At 51.8% G+C, this 20,432-nt stretch overlaps 1 protein-coding gene across 1 annotated transcript in view; it reads left to right on the top strand.

Annotated features, from left to right (window-relative positions):
* Window positions 1-13,468, top strand: part of SIK2 (salt inducible kinase 2) — a 129,604-nt gene extending 116,136 nt beyond the window's left edge. Inside the window, exons 10-15 of the mRNA XM_081100154.1 lie at window positions 6,586-6,814; window positions 7,260-7,544; window positions 7,686-7,849; window positions 8,551-8,661; window positions 9,357-9,448; window positions 10,454-13,468. Of these exons, the coding sequence (XP_080956280.1) occupies window positions 6,586-6,814; window positions 7,260-7,544; window positions 7,686-7,849; window positions 8,551-8,661; window positions 9,357-9,448; window positions 10,454-11,048 (1,476 nt within the window). The 3' untranslated portion in view covers window positions 11,049-13,468. The remainder of the gene's footprint in view (window positions 1-6,585; window positions 6,815-7,259; window positions 7,545-7,685; window positions 7,850-8,550; window positions 8,662-9,356; window positions 9,449-10,453) is intronic.
* The last annotated feature ends 6,964 nt before the right edge of the window (window positions 13,469-20,432 follow it).

Genomic DNA, 20,432 nt, shown 5'->3' with positions numbered 1-20,432 from the left:
ACTGGGGCAACCAAGCCTCCTGCTTGCTCCAGCTCTGTGGCTGCCGGCTGCCATCTTGGTTGGGTTAATTTGCATACAGTTGCTCTAATTGGCTGGTGGGCGTAACTTCACTATAAGGCATAGTGAAGGTATGGTCAGTTTGCGTGTTTGTCTTTTATTAGTGTAGATTATTGTTTTAAAGCAGGGGTGGGGAACATCCAGCTGGTGGGCCATAGAAGGCCCATGAAATCATTCGATCTGGCCCTGCCAAGGCATTAGGGGTGAGTTAATTAAATGTTTGACCATATATAGCAGGCTAATTTTTAAGTTGATCATTTTGTATGGCCTGTGAATGATGTTATAAATATCCAAATGGCCCTTGGCAGAAAAAAGGTTCCCTACCTCTGGTTTAAATAAATAGAAATCAAAGTGATTTAAAACTAGAAGGAAGCAGGGGGAGTTGATTTTAGCTGATTTGAACAGGAAAGTCTTGGGGCGAACAGTCAGAGCTAGCAGCTGAGAGATGTGCAGAATCTGTCTGGATGGAAATGGTGTAACACCTAGGTGGTGGGAAAAGCCCTGGCACAGCAAACATCAGGACAGCTGGGGTCCATCCGAGCCAGCGCAGTGGCTCTGTGTGTCTAAGGAAAGGGCTGTGACGGGGAGTTGTGTGGGAGAAAGATGAGCAGCATGTCAGAGATGGAAGCTTTTCTCCAGGCTAGGGTGCTCTGGGTAGGAATGTGCTCAGTGTCATCAAGAGAGTTTTTTCAAATGGACTTTTTCAAGGTAGGGGGAAACAATTTAATTTTTTTTTTTTCAAAGAAGCACTGTGATCCATGTTGTACTTCAGAAATTAGCCAGGAGGGGTACATTGCATAGGAGAGAGACTGGTGACAAGAACAGTGAAAGTTAGAACATGTGTCCAGTGGGGGAGACAAAGAGGGCCTGAAATAGGATAGTGCTCATGAAACCAGAGAGCAGGGGATGCTATAAGTGAGATCATATAGATAAAACTGGTAGACTGTTAGGGTCCAGAGAGAAGTACAAACTGATAGTAGTATTTTGAGCCTCGATGATGGGGAGGGTGAGTGCCATTATCAGAAATAGGGGGCTCTGGAGGCAGAACTGATTCAGAAGCTAAATATTGAGTTTAGCTAGAGCATAGTCAAGGCAGCTGGATGCTGGGCCGCCACACACAGCTGGTAAGCGGAGTGCTGAACACCACGAGTGTCCATGCCCCTGAGAACACCACCTGCTGGGGACAGTCTTTTTCCCTCTGCCGTGGTTGCCTGGCATGTTCAGTAATCTCATAAACTGCTACTACATTTGGGGTTACATAATTTATTTATTTTAAGATCTAAGTCCCTTGAAAAATTGCAGTCTGCTAAAATCTTGTCTATGAGGGCATCAGGCCCAAAACACAGATTGGGCACTCTCTGCTGTATTATATAGGACAAGCTATTTTTAAAGCTTGTTATTGTTACTGTAGCTAGGAAACAGACAGGAAATGAATGATTTTTGTGAAAGATATAGATAGTAGCTAGATGGTATATTTGCATTTGTAGGAAAAGCAGTGCCACGCTAGAACTGGCCACCCACACTGCCAGAGCCACCTTGGCACACAGCCAGCCCGTAGAGCTACACTGTCTTACTTGTGGACCATTTTGTTTATGTCAGCAAAAATGCTCATGCCTGCCTGGCCGGCATGGCTCAGTGGTTGAGCATTGACCTATGAACCAGGAGGTCATGGTTCACTTCCCAATCAGGGCACATGCCTGGGTTGTAGGCTCAGTCCCCATTGTGGGGCATGCAGGAGGCAGCCGATCAATGATTCTCTCTCATCAATGATGTTTCTCTCTCTCTCTCTCTCTCTCTCTCTCTCTCTCTCTCTCTCTCTCCTCTCTCTCTCTCTCCCCCCTCCTCCCTCCCTCCCTCCCTCCCTCTCTGAAATCAATAAGAAAAATACATATTTTTTTAAATGCTCATGCCTTTTCCTCCCTAGTACTTCCTTGGGGCCCATCAGTAAATGCCCACACATCCCAAACTAGCAGGCAGACATCCAGTTCCCTTGTGGGTCCTACAGCTTCATCCTCATTGACTACGTAACACCTGTTGGTTGTCTTCTAGAAGATGCTTCGTAACTGCATGTATTGCTCACCCCTTTACATCTCAGGTGGTGGCAGGTTCTGTGCATCTCAGAGCTTTCACTCCTTCCCTCCTAAAAGTCCTCACCTTAAAACTGTCAGTGAAGTCCTTTAGGGAGTTCGTGTTGAAATGTTGATTTGGGGCTTCCCCCCCAAAATGGCACCCTTCTGAGACAGTCACCCAACTCTGAGCACTAACTGAAACCCAGGTCACAAAGAGACCATCTGGAGGGCAGATGCACAAACCCTGCTGTGTCAGTCTTTTCTGAGGGTTTCTTTGGGAATCTTGAATTTTTCTACACACACACATTTCATTCTCTTTTAACATTTTACTGGAGATGATAATAACTGGATTTTCCAAGTTCCACTTTCATAGCTGGATAGCAGAAGGGAACTGTGAGGCTAAACTGAAAATGCTAGTGTAGTAAATGTGTTTCATGTCTGCTTACATTTTTAATAACTGTTATTATAGAGGTAGTAAAACACCTAAGAGAAGTTCTGAGAAGGATGTACATCCAGCTCCTAACAGTTTTCACCTCTCAGGCTTGGTAAAGGGAAGAAACGCACTTTTATATCTGAATTTGAATTTTTAAACACATAATTGGAAACAACAAAACAAATCAAACTCACATAGGGAAAATCCAGAGAGCTGTTAAAGAATGAATTAACTTATCCATAATCCCACTACCCGAGATAAGTATATTTTGGTATATTTCCTGAGAGGGAGTTACAGATAGATAGACAAGTGGGTGGGTGGGTGAGTGTAGGGGGACTCAGTAAGTAGATAGACTTTTTAAAAATTATATTCTATGATATGTGATTTTGTATTTTGCTTTACATAATATAACATCATGAGCATTTTTCCCATCTCATGAAATCTTTGAAATCATGAGTTATATTTAACTGCCTAATATATTGTATTAGACAGATCCTTTCTTAACTGTGCACACTCCTGTTTTTAGACATTGGGTACTTATTTTTCCTTCTCCTCCATGCTTCAGGGGAATATGTTTGTGTCTAAATCTTTGTGCCTCTGAGTGTTTCCTTCAGAGACATTCCTAGTACTCAGCTTATCCAGTTCTTCTCTTCCTCACCTGGTTGTTTATTTTAACTTGCATCAAGATGGTAAAAGGCTTTGAAAGAAAATTTCCTTTCATTCTGATACTTTAAAATGTTTTATTATTATAAAGCATTCTCTTTGGTCAATAAAAAAACAATACATACAATATATTGAGTACCTAAGGTACTGTGTCATTATATATATAGTTTGTTAGTTAGTTAGTTAGTTAGTTAGTTAGTTAATCTTCCCAAACAACTTTACTTCCATTTTACAAGTGAAAAAGAAAATAGAAGTTAACTTATAGAAGTTAAGCAACTTGATAACAGGTGATAGAGCTGAGGTTTGAGCCCCATAGCACCTTTTCAACATGTGCCAGCTTGTTAGGCACTTCGATACAAATTCAATAAGCCACAGTCCCAGCCTCCAAACTCAACGGGCTAATATTGTGTATTGGTCTACTTAGACTGTTGCAACAACATACCACAGCCTGGGTGGTGGCTTCAATGACAGAAATGTATTTTTACAGCCCCAAATCAAGGTTTCGGCCAATTTGTTTTCTGGTGCGGGCTCTCTTCCAGGCTTACAGAGGACCACCTTCCAGGGCCTTTCCTCTGCTCATATGGAGAGTTTTTTTGTGTCTCTTCAGCCACACTCAGAGTTCGGGGGAGACTCATACATTCCATCCATAACAGTGTACCTGTGCTATGATCTTGTATTCGTGGTCAGCACAGGCACATGGCAGCAGTTAGCCGTAGAGTCTGAGGTTGACTCCTACATGCATAGGAATTCTCTTACTAGAAGTGAAGTGATTGCTTGAGCTTTAAGGAAAGACAAAAACAATGTATTGGAAAATATACATTTACCCATGTTCTATTTGAATTCCTGTAATTTACAGTTAGCCTAGATTACTTCCTAGAGCAGAAGATCGTATCTCTAGCAGCCAAGGTTGATCAGCCCAATATTGCGATCACAGAATCCGAGAACTGCAGTTAGGCTCTAGTTTTATCAAGTGTCCTGGTAGTAAGTTGGCAGGGAAGGGCGGCATGATGACCCCTTGTTCCAGAAAGTGGACTCATAGCTGAAGATGATCACACCTGTGCCAGACTCCAGGCTGCTTCTGATTCAATCATCAAACATCATCTCAGAAACGGTCATTGTCTTCTGCCTGTCCCAGGATGAAACTGAATTCAGCAGACATTTTCTATCTTTTTTTATATGTATAATTTCATTGATTTTTTACAGAGAGGAAGGGAGAGGGATAGAGAGTTAGAAACATTGATGAGAGAGAAGCATCGATCAGCTGCCTCCTGCACACCCCCCACCAGGGATGTGCCTGCAACCAAGGTACATGCCCCCGACTGGAATCGAACCCGGGACCCTTCAGTCCCCAGGCCGACGCTCTATCCAGTGAGCCAAACCAGCCAGGGCTCAGCAAACATTTCCAACTAAAAGACATAATTCCTCTTGTAGTTTAGATGAAGAGATGAGTTTATAAGCAGATAATTTGACAGGAAAAATGACAAATTCAGAGAGACTGAAAGGTTTTTTAGTACTCCAAAAAAGGTAACTTTTCTCTATAAAGGACAAAAAGGACAGAAGGCTCTGGCTGTTGTAAGACTATACTGCAAGAAGTATCTGATAAAATTTTGACATAGGCTGTAAGTGTAAAGATAGATAATTACTTTATAACAGTTCTTTCTCTGTTGCTTTTTTCATTTCTAAATCATCCTCTGCTATTCTTAGGAAATTGTATTAGTAGACAGTGAAGGAACCTAGACGTATGAATACGTTTCTAAACAGCCACAAAGAGGACTGAGCTTTCTTCTCTCCTACAAGAAAACTAGTAAGCATAGTCAAAGAATGAAAACTGATCTGGAGAAGGGCCAAGGGCAGAACAGAAGTTGCTGACCGGGTTTCAGGTTTTACTGGTGCCGTGGGGAAGATGGGTCTTAGTCTGGAACGGAAGCATCTAACACTCTTCATTTTAAATGACCCTCCTCACTTTAAAACGCACTGGCCACCTTATCCAAGTAATGGCCGCAGACCCAGAGCAGTTTTTATGGAATTACTGTCCCCTCCCCCAGGCAAACAAAGATCTGAGTCACCCAAGGCTCCCGCTCCAAATAAAGGGCCTTGCAGCGCCTTCAGACGGGTTGCCATAAGAGGAAAGTTTCCTGTGTCTGGCACAGGCCTGTCCCACGTCACCTCTCACACATGCGCCTCGCCTGCTTCCAAAGGAAACAAAAGCTCTACCCAGTGTATTTCAGGTGAAAGTGCTGCTTACAACTCAGCGTCTGTGACTGGCTGTTCCTGAGCAGCTATTCATAGGAGAAAACAGATTGATTTCCACGGGGGGATAGTTAAGGTAATGAGCTAAATAATTGCCTCCTCGGTGGGGCTTTTACCAGCCAGAAGAGCAGGCAACCACAACTCCCCTTTGTCTGCTGTTTCTGCTGCCATTAGCTGGTGTGCGTGTCAGCTGCCTGGGAGCTGTGCTGTGCTCCCCCTGGGGGATGGGCCCTGGGGATGCTGTCCTCCAGCGCTCAGTGCCTCTGCAGGAATCTGGGGCCTGTGAGTCGCTTGTTATTCTGTAACATAAGGCTCGGGCTGTTTGCCAGTGAATCTTTTTCAGTCCTCTTTGTGGTATCAGTCCATCTTTAAAGAATTCTTTTTTCCATTCCTCAAACACATAGAACCAGTTAAAGACCTAACCAGATAGTTAGGTACTTAAATTATAAACATAAAGGTATGTCTGGAACCTTGCAGTATGTTTTGTGGTTGAAAATTAGAAGAATGGTGGTGACTACTCTTTTCGGTTAGCTCTGAGCCATGCATTTCTTAAAAATCTCATCTTCCCCCTCTTCATTCCCCTGATCTTAAAGAAATAACTAATAGGCATCAACTTACTGTACCCCTATTCACCTGGAAACTGCTAAAGAAATTGTTTATTGTAATGCTGACTCAGAGAAACCTGGGAGGCAATGCTGGTGTGGCCATACTGGGCGCCGGTCTCGGTGCTGCAGTTGGCTTGCCCTCCATGTTGTCATTAATAACACATCTGTACATTTTTAGTATTTATATATTGTAAAATAAATAAATAAATAAATAAACTATCCCATTTGAAATAGTTTCTTGAAAATAACAGGTTGGACTATTACTTTGAGTCAAATGTTAGAGCTATGAGGGATCGCATACTTACCCAGGCCATCACTTTATTTCAAGGATTCAGGAAGGTTGTCCTACAAGGTCATAAAATACTAAAAAAAAAGAAAATGTTTGCTGAACTCAGTTTCATCCTGAATTACTGATTTGCCACAGTGCTAACATGTTTGGATCCTCGTGGATTTTTCAAATGTCTCAGCAGAGCAGCAACTGACAGTTTCCTCTCGCACTGACGTTTAGGTCAATGGCTGCCTGCTGGACCCTGTGCCGCCTGTCCTGGTGAGGAAGGGGTGCCAGTCCCTGCCCAGCAGCATGATGGAGACCTCCATTGACGAAGGGCTGGAGACAGAGGGAGAGGCCGAGGAAGACCCCAGCCAGGCCTTTGACGCGTTCCAGTCCACGCGTGGTGGGCAGAGACGGCATACTCTGTCCGAAGTGACCAATCAGCTGGTCGTGGTGCCGGGTTCAGGTATGCCATCCACTGAGCTGCAGGTGAAGTCTGCACGTTATCAGACACAGTCCAGTCTCCAGTCAGCTCCTAGGACGCAGTCTGTGATGAGCATTTCCCCTGTGGAAACCAGTCTGCTTTTTCCTTTGTGGACAACATTCAGCAGTTGAGGGCAGTCGCCTCTGAGCTGTCGCCTTACTCCCAGAATTCACCGAGTGCCGGGGGCTTACCCAGGACCCTGGCACTTTGGGGTGGCAGAGATCTGCTGGGCACAGATTCTGGTGTGTTCTCCCCACAAAACTCAAAGCTTATTAAATTGACGTGAAAAATGGTGCTGAAAAAAATGTGCTGGTTGGAGATTAAGGACATTGTCACTGGGAGAACTCAAGCTGGCTGCACTTTGTGTCTTTTGTTCAAAGAAGACACTGTTTGCTATTCCTCATCTCTGCTCTGTTTTCTCTTAAAGGGAAAGTTTTCTCCATGAGTGACAACCCTTCCCTGGACAGTGTGGACTCTGAGTATGACATGGGGTCTGTTCAGAGGGACCTGAACTTTCTGGAGGACAACCCTTCCCTTAAAGACATCATGTTAGCCAACCAGCCCTCACCTCGCATGGCATCTCCCTTCATAAGCCTGAGACCTGCCAACCCAGCCATGCAGGCCCTGACCTCCCAGAGAAGAGAGGCCCACAACAGGTCGCCCGTGAGCTTCAGGGAGGGCCGCAGGGCCTCAGACACCTCTCTCACCCAAGGTAACTGCCGCTCCCCTCCTGCCTTCTCAAGTTCTCAGCTGGTAGGATTTGAAGGGGGTTGTGGCCATATTGGTATCATACCTGTAGTCACTGAGAGGCCTGTGTTTTATTTAAACTGTTTGGTCTTGCCCTTTCTTCCAGGCATTGTAGCATTTAGACAACATCTTCAGAATCTGGCTAGAACCAAAGGAATTCTAGAGCTGAACAAAGTGCAGCTGCTGTATGAACAATTGGGGCCAGAGGCCGACCCCAGCCTGGCGTCAGCTGCTCCTCAGCTCCAGGACCTGGCTGGCAGCCGCCCTCAGGTGAGTGCTTCGGCCCTTTCCACAGTGGCTTGGCGAGTGCGAGGAGTGAGTGTGTCCTGAAGTTGTGTTGCTTCATTGGGAGGACTCACTCCAGTCCTGGAGCAAACAGGTTCTTTTGCAGAACTTTTCCTGCTGCTGCCACCTGCTGCTGACAGGTGATGCCTGTCCACGTTGGCCATGTGATCAGGGAGGGCCCCATGGAGGCCTTGGCACCTCAAGCTGTGTCTGCTTCACGGGGCAGATTGTATGTGAATTACCTCTGATCCTCTCCCCCCAGGCACACACACAAAAATTTAGAATAATAAACTTTACCCAAATGAGAAGCTTACTACCACTACTTTTAATGTGCTATCACTTCATTAAATATTATAAATGGATTCTTTGTGCTAAAGATACAAAAGAAATTGCTATTTATCCAGTAAGTTTATTTTGAGCCTTTTGTTAGTGCATTCAGGCTGTTCGAGCTTTGAGGCCCCGGGGAGGTGCTGGCGCCTGCTGCCCAGCACTGACGAGGTGACCGTCACTGCAGGCCCACGGATAGATTTTCTGTAAATGATGAGCCCTCCACCTGCTGGCTGTGCCAAAGCTGGGAGGGTTGTGTGTACGGGCTGGAGTTCCTCTTGGGCATTTGCCCAGGTGCTTCAACTAAAAGCTGAAACTTTCTCCTGGAGAATTGAAAACGTGTCTCCTTTGCTCCTCAGGAGGAAGCTGTTCAGCAGCCGGAAGGCATTCCTGCGCTTGCCTCCAGCGTGCACCCACCGCTGTCCCCACAGCAGAGCCTGGAAGCCCAGTACCTGCAGCACAGACTCCAGGTGGGCCTTCCCCTGCTGCTCCAGCTGTGCTGGGCTAGGACCGGCCTCTGCACAGCAGACGCCTGTTGGCTTGTTCAGGACTAGGCTAGGGTGGCGGCTTGATCCCTCACAGGCAGGGGGCCTGACAGCGCACTTCTGGTTTCTGGAAACACATTCAGACTCAGGTTATGCTCTGTGCCGGCAGCGTGCTTGTCCTCAGCCCCAGGCAGGGAGACCACCACAGTGGCAGGAAGGGGAAGCACGGCCTCTGCTTCTAACGTTAGGCCTCATCATGAGGAACAGATAAAATGGAAATCTCACGTTCGCAGATTTCAAACGTCAGCATCTACACTGGTGCCTGAAAACCTCAAAAGATGAATCAGTTGTTCATTCAGCTGGTGCTGCTGCCTTTGTTATCGAGATTTAGCCCCATTTTTCCCATTGTTTATACTCTCCACGAACCTCGCAGTCCCAGGGGACTTTTAGAAATGGAAACTGAAGTAGGTTAGAGCTGAGACAGCCCAGGCCTGCTGACCCAAAGCTGTGGGCCCCGAAGCTCTCCCAGGGTCCCAGTGAGCAAGTGTCATCAGTCCCTTCACTCTGCGTGGATTGTGGAGGACACACTTGGCCTCCTCCTCCAGGCAGCGGCCCAGTCTGATGACCGTGCCCTAGATGGCAACACATTGTCATGCTTGGGTTGTTTTCTGCTCTTCCAGAAGCCCAGCCTTCTGTCAAAAGCCCAGAACACCTGTCAGCTGTATTGTAAGGAGCCACCGCGGAGCCTCGAACAGCAGCTGCAGGAACACAGGTGAGAGAGCTCCTTTGGCCAAAGAAGTCACTTTGTTTTGTGGAAGACTTAAGAATGCTCGGCCCTGGCTGGTGTGGCTCAGTGGTTGAGCGTCAACCTATGAACCAGGAGGTCATGGTTCGATTCCTGGTCAGGGCACATGCCTGGGTTGCAAGCTCAATCCCCAGTGGGGGCTTGCAGAAAGCAGCTGATCAGTGATTCTCTCCCATCATTGATGTTTCTCTCTCTCCCTCTCCCTCTCCCTTCCTCACTGAAATCAGTTAAAGAAAAAAAAAAGATTGCTGGGTGTATCCATTCACCCTGGTGTTGCCTCTACTAGGAAAATAGGTTTTTAAATTATTTTTTAATCCTCAAGGATATGTTTTTAGAGAGGGAGATGGAGAGAGAGAGAGAAACATCAATCAGTTGCCTCCTGGAAGTGCCCTGACTGGGAATCAAACCCGCCAGCTTTTGGTGATGCGCCAACCGAGCCACCTGGCCAGGGTGGAAAATAGGTTTTGATGCATGAACCAGTGTCCAAGACATGACGGCTAACGCGGCTGTGCGCCTGCCGGGGAATAGCAGCCCTAGATGTGCTGTTTTCCTTTTCATCTCACGTCCTCCCTTGCGGTGATTCCTGCCCCCTGGCCTCACAAGCAGGAGCAGCGTGGCCAAGCCGGCATGGCCCTGCCCCATCAACCAAAGGCCCCCAGGGAGGCCAGGGGTCACCCCCGCCCCTTGGACACTCAGCTGGGAAATCAGCCTCTGGCTTCATAGGGAGAAATACTTGAGCGCCTCAGAGAAAATGAGTTCGCGTTTCCTGCCACACTGAGGCCAGTCGGAATTGGGGGACAAAAAGTAAGATTAGGTTGAAGAAAAGCGACACTATTTGCTCCTACCCCCACTTTTTTTTCTGCCACAGAAAGAGAAGTGAGTGGCTGAGGCTGGTGACGGACACTGCTTTACATTAAAGTTGCTATCACTGAGGGAGATTTAACATGCTTTCTTTTGGTTTTGCCAATGTAGACTCCAGCAGAAGCGACTCTTCCTCCAGAAGCAGTCTCAGCTGCAGGCATACTTTAACCAGATGCAGATAGCGGAGAGCTCATACCCACAGCCCCACCAGGAGGCACCATCACCACCACAACAGCCTCCGCCCTTCAGCCTGACGCAGCCCCTGAGCCCGGTCCTGGCGGCCTCTGAGCAAATGCAGTACAGCCCCTTCCTCGGCCAGTACCCCGAGATGCCGCTGCGGCCCCTGCCCTCCTCGCCCAGCCCTCAGGCGCACCTGCAGCAGCCGCCCCCGCCGCCCCCGCCCCCGCCGCCACCACCACCACAACAGTCGGGAGCTGCCCCAGCGTCCTTACAGTTCTCCTATCAGACTTGCGAGCTGCCAGGCACCGTCTCCCCTGAGCCAGAATACCCCACTCCCCATCAGTACCCCCTGGACGGAGCCCAGCAGGGCGGTGTGGCAGCGCCAGACTGTCCCAGGAGCTCGGGGCTGCAGGAGGACACCTCCAGCTACGACCCGCTCGCCCTCCCCGAGTTCCCTGGGCTCTTTGATTGTGAAATGCTGGAGGCCGTGGACCCGCAGCACAGCGGCTACGTCCTGGTGAACTAGCCCCGGCCCGGAAGCGGGACAGGTCCAGCGTAGGAAGCACGTGTGTTTTTACTTCTATTTCAGCCTTTTACATTTAAAGCTTATTTTCTGTCCTCTCCCGAAAGGGGAGAACCAACTTGCCCAACTGGAATCGGAGGCCTGGCCAGGTGGCTGTTGCTCCCTCCCAGCTCGGTCCCTCCTGGCTCCCGGTGGCCCACGCTGGCACACAGCTGTGCCGGGTGGAGCAAGCTCTCACGGAGACGCCGACAAACGTTTTATAAGACACCCAGACCTCGGTTTTATACAGAACTACACCATTACCAAGGGAGACTGGTGAACGCAGGGAGATGTGGGGGGAAGAGGGAGTATTTTCCACTGACACCAGGAGCAACATGCTTAAAGGCACAGCAAGATACATAATGAATGTGATGCACAGAACATAAGGGAAGGCTGTGCTTTGTCGCCGAAGCATAAGTTCTGAGCTGCTGATGCACGTTGTCCCCAAGACCATCGGGCCGCTACCAGCTGGTACTAAGCCCTACGGCAGCGTCTCCCGGAGCAGCAGCGCCTCTTCAGAAGGCGCCGAGGGTCACAGACGCAGAGGGCCCGGGGCTCCGGAGATGTCGCCTGGAGAACCCACAGGACCCACCACAGCGGGCTGGCCAGGACCTCGAGGAGCCATCGGCACAGAGCCCGGGCCAGGAAGGCGGGGCTTCCCACAGATCTGTGGGGACTTCCGGTCGGACAGTCGGCCTTTAGGGGACGGGACGTGGTGTCTCTTCAAATGTAGTAACTACTTTGACTTCACACTATATTATTGTTGCTAGTAGTTTACTGAGCTTTGTATATCCGGACAGTTTCATAGAGGACTTAGACATTTTAAGAACAAGGAGAATGAACTTCTCTCTCCCATGTGAAGTGGTAGTGCCGTGCCTTTTCCCGGATCACGCTTTAATTATTTCTTTTCTGTAGAAACCAAGTTTCCATTCATGTCAATGCTAAATCCAAAGTCACTTCAGTTTGTTTTCCACTGTGTGGGAATCGCATTCTTCATTTCCTTAAAGTTTGACTTGTAATGAAATGTTAGAGTATTACAGCAATATTCAAAACCACAGATGTGTCAGCCACGGAAGCAAATCATCTGCCAAACTCACTGTATTACTAACAAAACTTAACCCTTGCAGCTCATTCATCAAAATAAGTAAGAAATAGATGCTACAGCCAGTTAACTGTGTGCCGAGTCACCTGTCGTTTGGACGGTCACAGCCACGCATTACAAGCTCAGTGTTAGTGACAGAGGCTCCCTGCGCTCCTGTCAGCAGGCGAATGCACTAGGCACGGCTTCTTCCTCACAGCACGGCGCGGAGCCACCACACAGCTGCGCCCAGGACGCCTTCCCTCTTCGCAGTGTGTGTCCCGGGCGGGTGAGGAGGAGCCGGAGGGTCTGAGTCCTGTTCTGCCCCCACCTGCCCAGCCCCTCGCGGGCTGGTAACTTGAGCAGCCTTGTTCCCGGCTCCCCCGGGGGCCTGGACACTGCGTGGGGCCCTGGGCGAAGGCAGGACCTGGTCAGCAAGGGCGGCTGCGGGGAGGGCGGGCGGGCGGGCATGTCAGTGAGGAGCACATGTGAAAGCGGGAGGACGCATTCTGTTCCTCGGGGATGGTTTGCCCCTCGTGCTTAAGATTGATGATTTCGTGAAATATTTCATTTAAAAGACCCTTCTGTTAAGGCCTCTAATCTGTTTTAAGTCTTTGCAGAATATGCCAGTTATAAAACGGCTGAATTTGTTTAGACTGAAGGATGTTTCCCAAAATTATTATCGAAGTGCTGTAATATTTATGAAACTTAAATCCTTCCATAGTGAACTGGAACAAGCAGCGGGGGCTGCTCATTTCGGCCACGGGAGGGGCGCGGTCACGGGAGGCGCAGTCACAGGCCAGGAGCTCGTCCGTCAGCCAGGACACCCCGGCTGTGCCAGGCAGTCCGGCCGACGGGGCCGGGGGGAGGGGGCAGCAGAGAGGCTGTTGGAAGCCAAGGGACCCAGAGACAGACCTCGGCCAGCACCCAGCAGTGGTGGCCAGGCCCGTCAGGGACAGGCCCCCATCTGGTGCAGGGGCCTGAGCTGGCCTCTGGGCCAGGGGTGTGAGCTCCTGTTCGCTTTTCCTTTTCTTGTGTGTTTCAAGCAGAAATCAGCAAGTCCCATACCCTCTGTCTGCGGTCTGCAGCAGCCGGCGTTTCCCAGCCCTGCCCCCTCAGGTGCTCCCCGCAGACACTACATGGCACTGGGACGGCTCCTCGCTGCTGCCCGCTGACCGGGCTCCGGGGCTCCGCGTCGGCAGCGGGTGCACCCTTGTATGGGCATCGTTGGCTTTGTTAGCGTGTAAACCAGGCTCCTCTGAAGAGACCTGGGGGAGATGAACATGAGGTAAAAATTTCATTCAGCAAACAGTGCAATATGTGTGGTACTTTATTTTTTGTTTTTGTCCTTTTTTTAATCCAGGGTTAGTCTCTATTTCGGGAAAAATGCACTCATTCCACAATTTCCAGTTGGCAAGAACGTCTCTAGTTTGTACATGCCACTGACATGCGGGGCTCAGCAAGGGCGTAGAGCGTGTCCCACGGGCACCACCTCGCCCTCCCAGGCCTGCTGTGCCCTCTAGCTGCCGGGGCACGGGCCCAGGGGGTCTCCTCACCAGCCGCCCTTAGTGTCTTCGTGAGAACCCCGGGGCCCAGAGAGGAACTGGGAAAGGAGGACTGGAGGGTCTGTCAGCTCTTATGTGAACAAAACCCCTTCTTTCTGAACCAGCCGCCTCCCAGGAAAGAGTGAGGCCCCGCCCTCCTCGGAAACGAAGAGCTGAGTGTGCAGGCCGGGTCCTGAGTTGGTCAGTGGGACTGGCAGGAGCCTGGGACTGGGAGCCCCTAACCTCAGAGGCCCCTGGGCAGGGAGGCCCAGCCTGAGCGAGTGCCGCTCCCACACTGGCCCCGGCCACACTGATCGGCGCCTGAACGCGGGCTCCTGGAGAGAAGCCTGCCGTTGGGTGGGCAAGAGGGTGTGTGCCTGGAGAGTGACTGGATGGCCCGGAAGGTAGAGGCGAGCAGCGGCCGCCTCCCTGCTGGGTGGTCAGGGGTCCGGGTGTGCGGTGGCCAGAGCCGCCTCTGGTTAGGGCAGGCCCTTCAGACACGTGGACGTGGTGAGGCGAGTGGGTCCTTTGGGGCCCTCTGACCCCTAGTCCCGCCCAGGTCCTTACACACGGGTCTGTGTGGGGTCAGGATTCTCAGCTCCGGGTTACATTTGCGAACCGGGCGCAGTCCTGCGTAAGTCCTGTCGGTGAGGAAGCGCGTCCTCCAGGTGACCTCACAGTCCTCTGGCGACAGCACGCGGCGCCCGGGGCAGCGTTGGTCCCGGGACGGTTGGGTCATCCCTGTGCAGGGCCGCCCTCCTGCCTCCTGGGAAGCCCAGCTGCTCCGTCGCTTTGTGCCTGGACATCAGAGGTAGAGCGGGAGCGGCTCGCTGGCTGAAGTCACTGTATCGGCAGGCGCATTGGGTCATTTTGTTGCTTCTGGAAATCTTTTCAGAGCTTATCTCCAGAGTGACGTGTGGACAAGAGCAGTACCCCCTGCCCTCCTGAGCGTATGCCTCCCTCTGGCGGGGCCAGCAGTGTGGGTCCCTGGCCTGAATCCCAGGAAGCCACGCGCTTCCAGTTCTTTCTGTGTCAGCTGCGGCCCCGGGAGCAGCAAGGTGCACGAGGGCCAGCCCTCCACGGCGCCTTGGCCCGGAGCCCGGGCCCCAGGCCCCTTCACAGGCTTGTTCCCCACGAGGGTCGCCTTGCTGATTCCAGATTGACAGCCACCCTAGCTCAGTGGTTGGCAAACCGCGGCTCGTGAGCCACATGCGGTTCTTTGGCCCCGTGGCATGGGCCACGAAGTTTCAATCGCACTGTACGTGCGCCCACACGTATTTTGTGGAAGAGCCACACTCACGGGGCCAGTTTGCCGACCACTGCCCTAGCTAGTTGCAGCACCACCTGTGTCCACATCCCACGTGGGCAGAACTGGGGCCTGTGATCTCGGGGATTGAGAAACTGGCGGCCGCGCTGCCCGGAGACCTCGCCACCCGCACAGCTCGCCGTGCTGGGCCTGACGCTCCTGCCCAGGCCGCAGCTTGCCTGTCCAGAGGGGCATTGCTGAGGTTTGCACGTTTACCAAGCACTTCCACAGTGATCTCCTCTGTTCACAGTTCTCTGAAATTAGCTGGACAGACACAGTCCTCACTGTTACAGCCAGGAAACCAAAGCTGTCGGAAGTCTGGGTGGCTGTCAAGGGCGCGGAGCTCGCCAGTGGGGGAGCCAAGACAAGCTCTTGGGCTTTCTGGCTGCTCGTTCCATGTCCTTTCCCATCATCAGTAACAGCTGACGCTTCATGAGCAAACAGCCCCACGTACCAAGCCCCCAAGTCGGTTAAGCGCTGGGTGAGTGACATCGTCCCCTCGGCCTGGTTCTCCATTCAACAGCGTCCTGGCTTGGAGGGAGAGGGCCCTCCGGTGACGACTGCTCTTGTCCAGGTGGCCCTCTGAACAAGGCGAGGAGATGCGGCCCCTCAGACCTCCCCCCAGCCCTGCCAACTAACCCCAGACGTGTAGGTTCACACTGAAGACGTCTAGTTTCTCCCAGCTACGCCATACAGTCATTTCCCACAGAAGCAGGCGCTAGGACACCTCTTCCTCGGGTGCCAAGGGGCCAGATGGCACAGCTGCAGCCTGCCCTGCCAGCCAGCAGACTCGCCCCAGGAAGCTGACCTCACCTGGGCCCCAGGAGGGCTGTACTGCTTTCCACTTAAGGTACATCAAGTAAAAGTGCTGCTTAGACACTTATGGTTAAAGAAAATAACATACTTTGATACTTTGTCTTTTCAGAAGCAAAATGGGTAGGTAGAGAGAGCTTTAAAAATAAAAAATAGCCTGGCCAGTGTGGCTCAGTGGTTGAGTGTATACCAGGAGGTCATGGTTCAATTCCCAGTCAGAGCACATGCCCGGGTTGCAGGCTCGATCCCCAGTGTGGTGGGTGCAGGAGGCAGACAATCAATGGTTCTCTCTCATCATTGATGTTTCCCTAGCTCTCCCTTCTCTGAGATCAATTCAAAAAAAATAAAAATAGAATAATAGCATCCCAGGAAATATGACCACAGATTGGAATGACGTTCACATTTGCAAATACAGATAACTGGGACCTGCCGTGGGCTGTGATGCCTGTCTGGCCAAACTCTCATTCAAAGAAATTCGTGGTGACACCTCCCCACACTGATGTAAGAGAAATCGCCTCCACCAACATCTCTGAAGGGAAAATGAACAGGCAGAAAAGGAGGTGGCTTCCTTTGGGGGCTGCAGTTTCAGAAGTAAAAGTCATACAGAGATAATGGCACTTTGTAGGACGGGCAGGACGATTCACTTATTTCTGAGGGAGGTTTGGTCTGTGAGTTACTTTTGATAAAGTTAAATCTAATTGTAGTTATTTTTAACGTGTGCTTTTTTTTAATGACTAAGGAATAAATGGTGAGTTTAACAGCTTTGGTATTTTGAGTGCAAATCATAATAGCTTCAATGTGAAAAAGTAAAAAAAACAAACAATGTAACTGTCACTCATTGTTAGAAAATAGCCTAAAATGCAGTTTAATAAATGATCTTTGTATCAAACATTAATTTAAATCGGGTAGTTTTCTGCAAGGAAAAAATACTGTTTTTACATTTCCAACCCTCTTGAATTAAAATAAAAACGTGTTTTCTAAGAGCCTGGACGCAGAGTGTCAGGCGAATGACAGGGACTTTACCCCGTCAGCCTGGGTGGGTTTTCTGAAAGTACGGGTGGCCGCGTGCCCTGCACCCTGGCTCATTTCAGGCCGCGGCGAAGGGCATGGGCAGTACGTTTCCGTTGACGTCAGCAGGGTAAGTAATGCCGGCTCTGACATGGCCCGAGCACACGGCTGCCGCGGCAGAACGCTGGCGGCGAGCTGACCGCAGCCTGCACCCGGCCGGGCGGGCAGCCGGGCGGGCGGGCGGGCGGGCGCGCTGGGGCCTGGTGCTCCGCACTGACTCAGAGGTGGCCTGGCGAGGGCATGCGGCAGGACAAGCCAGCTGCAGGGCAAGGGCTGGGGACAAAGGGCCAGCAAGACCGCTGCTAACGCACGATGGCAGGTCTCTGTGTGGGCCTGCCAACGGCCTCGGCTCACACGCTGTGGACGTCACCCGGGCACAGGGACCCGCTCGGTGCCCTCAGGTGCTGGAAGAATCCATCTGCCGAAGCACTGAGGCCACTCATAGGCTTGCTCGGGACTTGGTTTAGTGCCAGACCCTGAGGAAAAGTCTTACTTTCTGACAGCAAATTCAATTGAGATTTGGTTTCACTCAAACCATTCCAGTTGAACCCATGCTGTAGAACTGAGACAGTTCCCGAACCAGGGCGTCCGCCGGCTGCGGGCGGGGCAGCTAAGGCAGGAGGAGGGCCGAGCCGTCTCCATGGACGTGTTCTGCTGGCCCAGCGCCGCTCACAGGCGTTCAGCACTGCCCCCCCACGGCTGTTACCCAAGAATTCTGTGAATTTCAAGTGCACTTCTTTTTAAGGAAAGCACTCGATTTCAGTAATGGTGTTTTGCAAACTTTCCCCTTTCCCACCAAATTTCTCCATCATTTCTGTGTTGCCAAAAACAACCCCAGTGCGCAGGGTACAGGCAAAAACAACAGGCCTGCCAGCAGAGAGCGGCCAGAACTTCAGCAGCCATCAGGCCCCCGGCCCGCCCTGCCCCAGAACCATACTGCAGTTCCATGGCCCCCAGAGGCAGGAGGGGCTGGGCTGGAGGCCCCGAGCTGACAGCGCCCACACTTCCGAAGGGAGGCAGTACCAGTGCCCCTCTGAGGCAGGCAGGTAGCAGCAGGGCCCCAGCTTCTGTTGGCCATCTGCTCTTCTCTACCTCATTAGGGTTTTCACATGTGTGTTTTATTGTTTTGTTTTGTTTTCTAATATGTTTTATTGGTTTCAGAGAGGAAGGGAGAGGGAGAGAGAGATAGAAACATCAGTGATGAGAGAGAATCATTGATCGGCTGCCTCCTGCACGCCCCCTACTGGGGATCGAGCCCACAACCCGGGCATGTGCCCTTGACCAGAATTGAACCCAGGACCCTTCAGTCCACAAGCCAACACTATCCACTGAGCAAAACGAGCTAGGGCACATGGTTTTTTTTGTTTGTTTGTTTTTATTGATTTAGTGAGAGAGAGAGAGGACAGGAAAGAAACATCGCTTTGTTGTTCTACTTATTTCTGCACTCATTGGTTGTTCCTTGTATGTGCCTGACCAGGGATTGAACCCACAACCTTGGAGTATTGGGATAACGCTCTAACCAACTGACCTACCTGGCCAGGACACACCATGAGTTCTTAAACTGAGGTTTCACAGATCCCCTTGATACGCTGGTGGAAGCTTTGGCCCCTCTTCCCAAGTAACAGGCATATAGACACATCTTTGGACAGGTATTTTCAGGGGAGGAGTTGATTCCTGCACCCACCAGGCCCATGAATGGTGGACCCCAAGTTACGGTGTTTTCAACCCCTGACTTAGAAGAACATCAGTGTCTCCGCCTGCAGCCCCGAACCCTTTTCAGTCACGGGGTTCTTGGCGGGCCCTCCCTGCTGAGTATGCCAACCCTCCCCAGGGACCCAGGTGAGGGAGGGGGGCGCCTGCTCTGCCTCCAGGACACCGTGGAGGAAGTCCTGAGCTTTGTGCACAAATCCTAGATGCCACGCGGCTACCAAATCAGTCACCTGCACAGGATGAGCTGCTCTGCCCTTCCTGCTGCAGCCCCAGCCAACGAGCACTTTTCAGCAGTGACCAGGCTGAGCAGCTCTGAAGGACGGGGCAGGTGGGGGGCCGGGGGGAATACTGTGCCGGCTCATACTTAGCCATGACCCTTGGGAGACCGATGTGGGTCATAACTGAAGTGAAGGCACTGGCCCCTCATCTCAGACATAGCCATCCCGGCACATCTGCCCACACCCAGATGGGAAGCTACAACCACAAATCACTGAGGCCAACCCCGAAAGCCAGGCCAGGCAGTGGGGAGCTTGCTACGTGCCCCCAGCCATTCAGCTCCAGCTCCTCCTGCCACTATGTCCCAGCCCACCACGCAACTGAACTCCTGGACCTGTAGCTGCAGATCCCCCTCGGGAGTGTTAGCACCTCCTTTGTCCATGTTTCCAGGGGCCTTTCCTAGGCACGCCTGACCCAGAGCGGGTCTGAATCGGCAGTCCAAAGCCTGGGCAGAGTGGGTGCAGGGCTGAGCCACCAAGCAGGGCGCCAGGACAGGGGAAGGGAGGAGGACACGGCACCACGGGAAGCAGCTCCCCTGCGGCTGTCCCCCAAGAGCTGGCCTGGCAGAACCTCAGAAAACGCAGGCCCAGAAGGGAGGCACTGGGGGACCAGCCTCTCAGAGGGAGGAGTGAGCTGCTCAACGACCAGGCGTTGACAGTTTCTGACTCGATCTCCCTAATTCCCCAGAGAAAAGGAGGGAATGATGGGCCAGGGATGCCCAGAGGAGGCCTGAGAACTCAGGAGTAAGTCCTTGACCACGTCAGGGCCACCAGCAGCTGGGGAGCTGGATGCAGCTGAGCTGAGGAAGGGCCCAGGCCTCCCCTGGCAGCGCAGCGTGCGAGGACCCTGGGTTCACAGCCTTGGCCCACTCCAGTCTGGGACCGTGGGACCTGCCCTCTGGTCCCTGTGCCAGCGAAGTGAGGGCAGGTGGAGGGGCCCCAGGAAGGAAAGGGCAGGGCCAGGAGGGCCTGTGCAGGAACGAGGCTGAGAACTGGGCCCCGCTTCCCCAGCGCAGCCCCTGGAGCAGCCACCTGGCCAGAAAGGCCCTCCAGGCAAGGTGGTGCCTACCCCTTCTCTTCCGGGGACAGGCCTAGGCAGGGAAGAACCTCTGAGTCCTCAGCCTCTGGCACCTCTCCCAGCTCTGCCCCTGATCTGGGAAAATCACTGCAAAGGCTCGCTATCCCCCCAGTAACTTGGAAACAGCCTGGCTGACTTCATCCCCGGTTTACTCTAAGGTTCAATGCAGCTGGCATAACACGGCTCTGAGAGCACCTTGATGCTCACAGCATCACTCCCGCCTGCCCTGCTGTCATGTAACCGTAACTGCTCCAGCCGGACAGAGAGATGCTGCTTGGCGCCTGGGATCTTCTCCCTCGTGAAGAATGGCTGTCCTGCCGAAACCGGTTTGGCTCAGTGGATAGAGTGTTGGCCTGCGGACTGGGGGGTCTCGGGTTCGATTCCGGTCGAGGGCATGTGCCTGGGTTGCGGGCACATCCCCAGTGGAAGATGTGCAGGAGGCAGCTGATCGATGTTTCTCTCTCATCGATGTTTCT

This window comes from Myotis nattereri, assembly GCF_964212035.1.
Source record: "Myotis nattereri genome assembly, chromosome: 9".
Taxonomy (NCBI): Eukaryota; Metazoa; Chordata; class Mammalia; order Chiroptera; family Vespertilionidae; genus Myotis; species Myotis nattereri.
The sequence above is the reverse complement of the archived record's forward strand: the minus strand, read 5'-3'. Positions and strand labels throughout refer to the sequence as shown.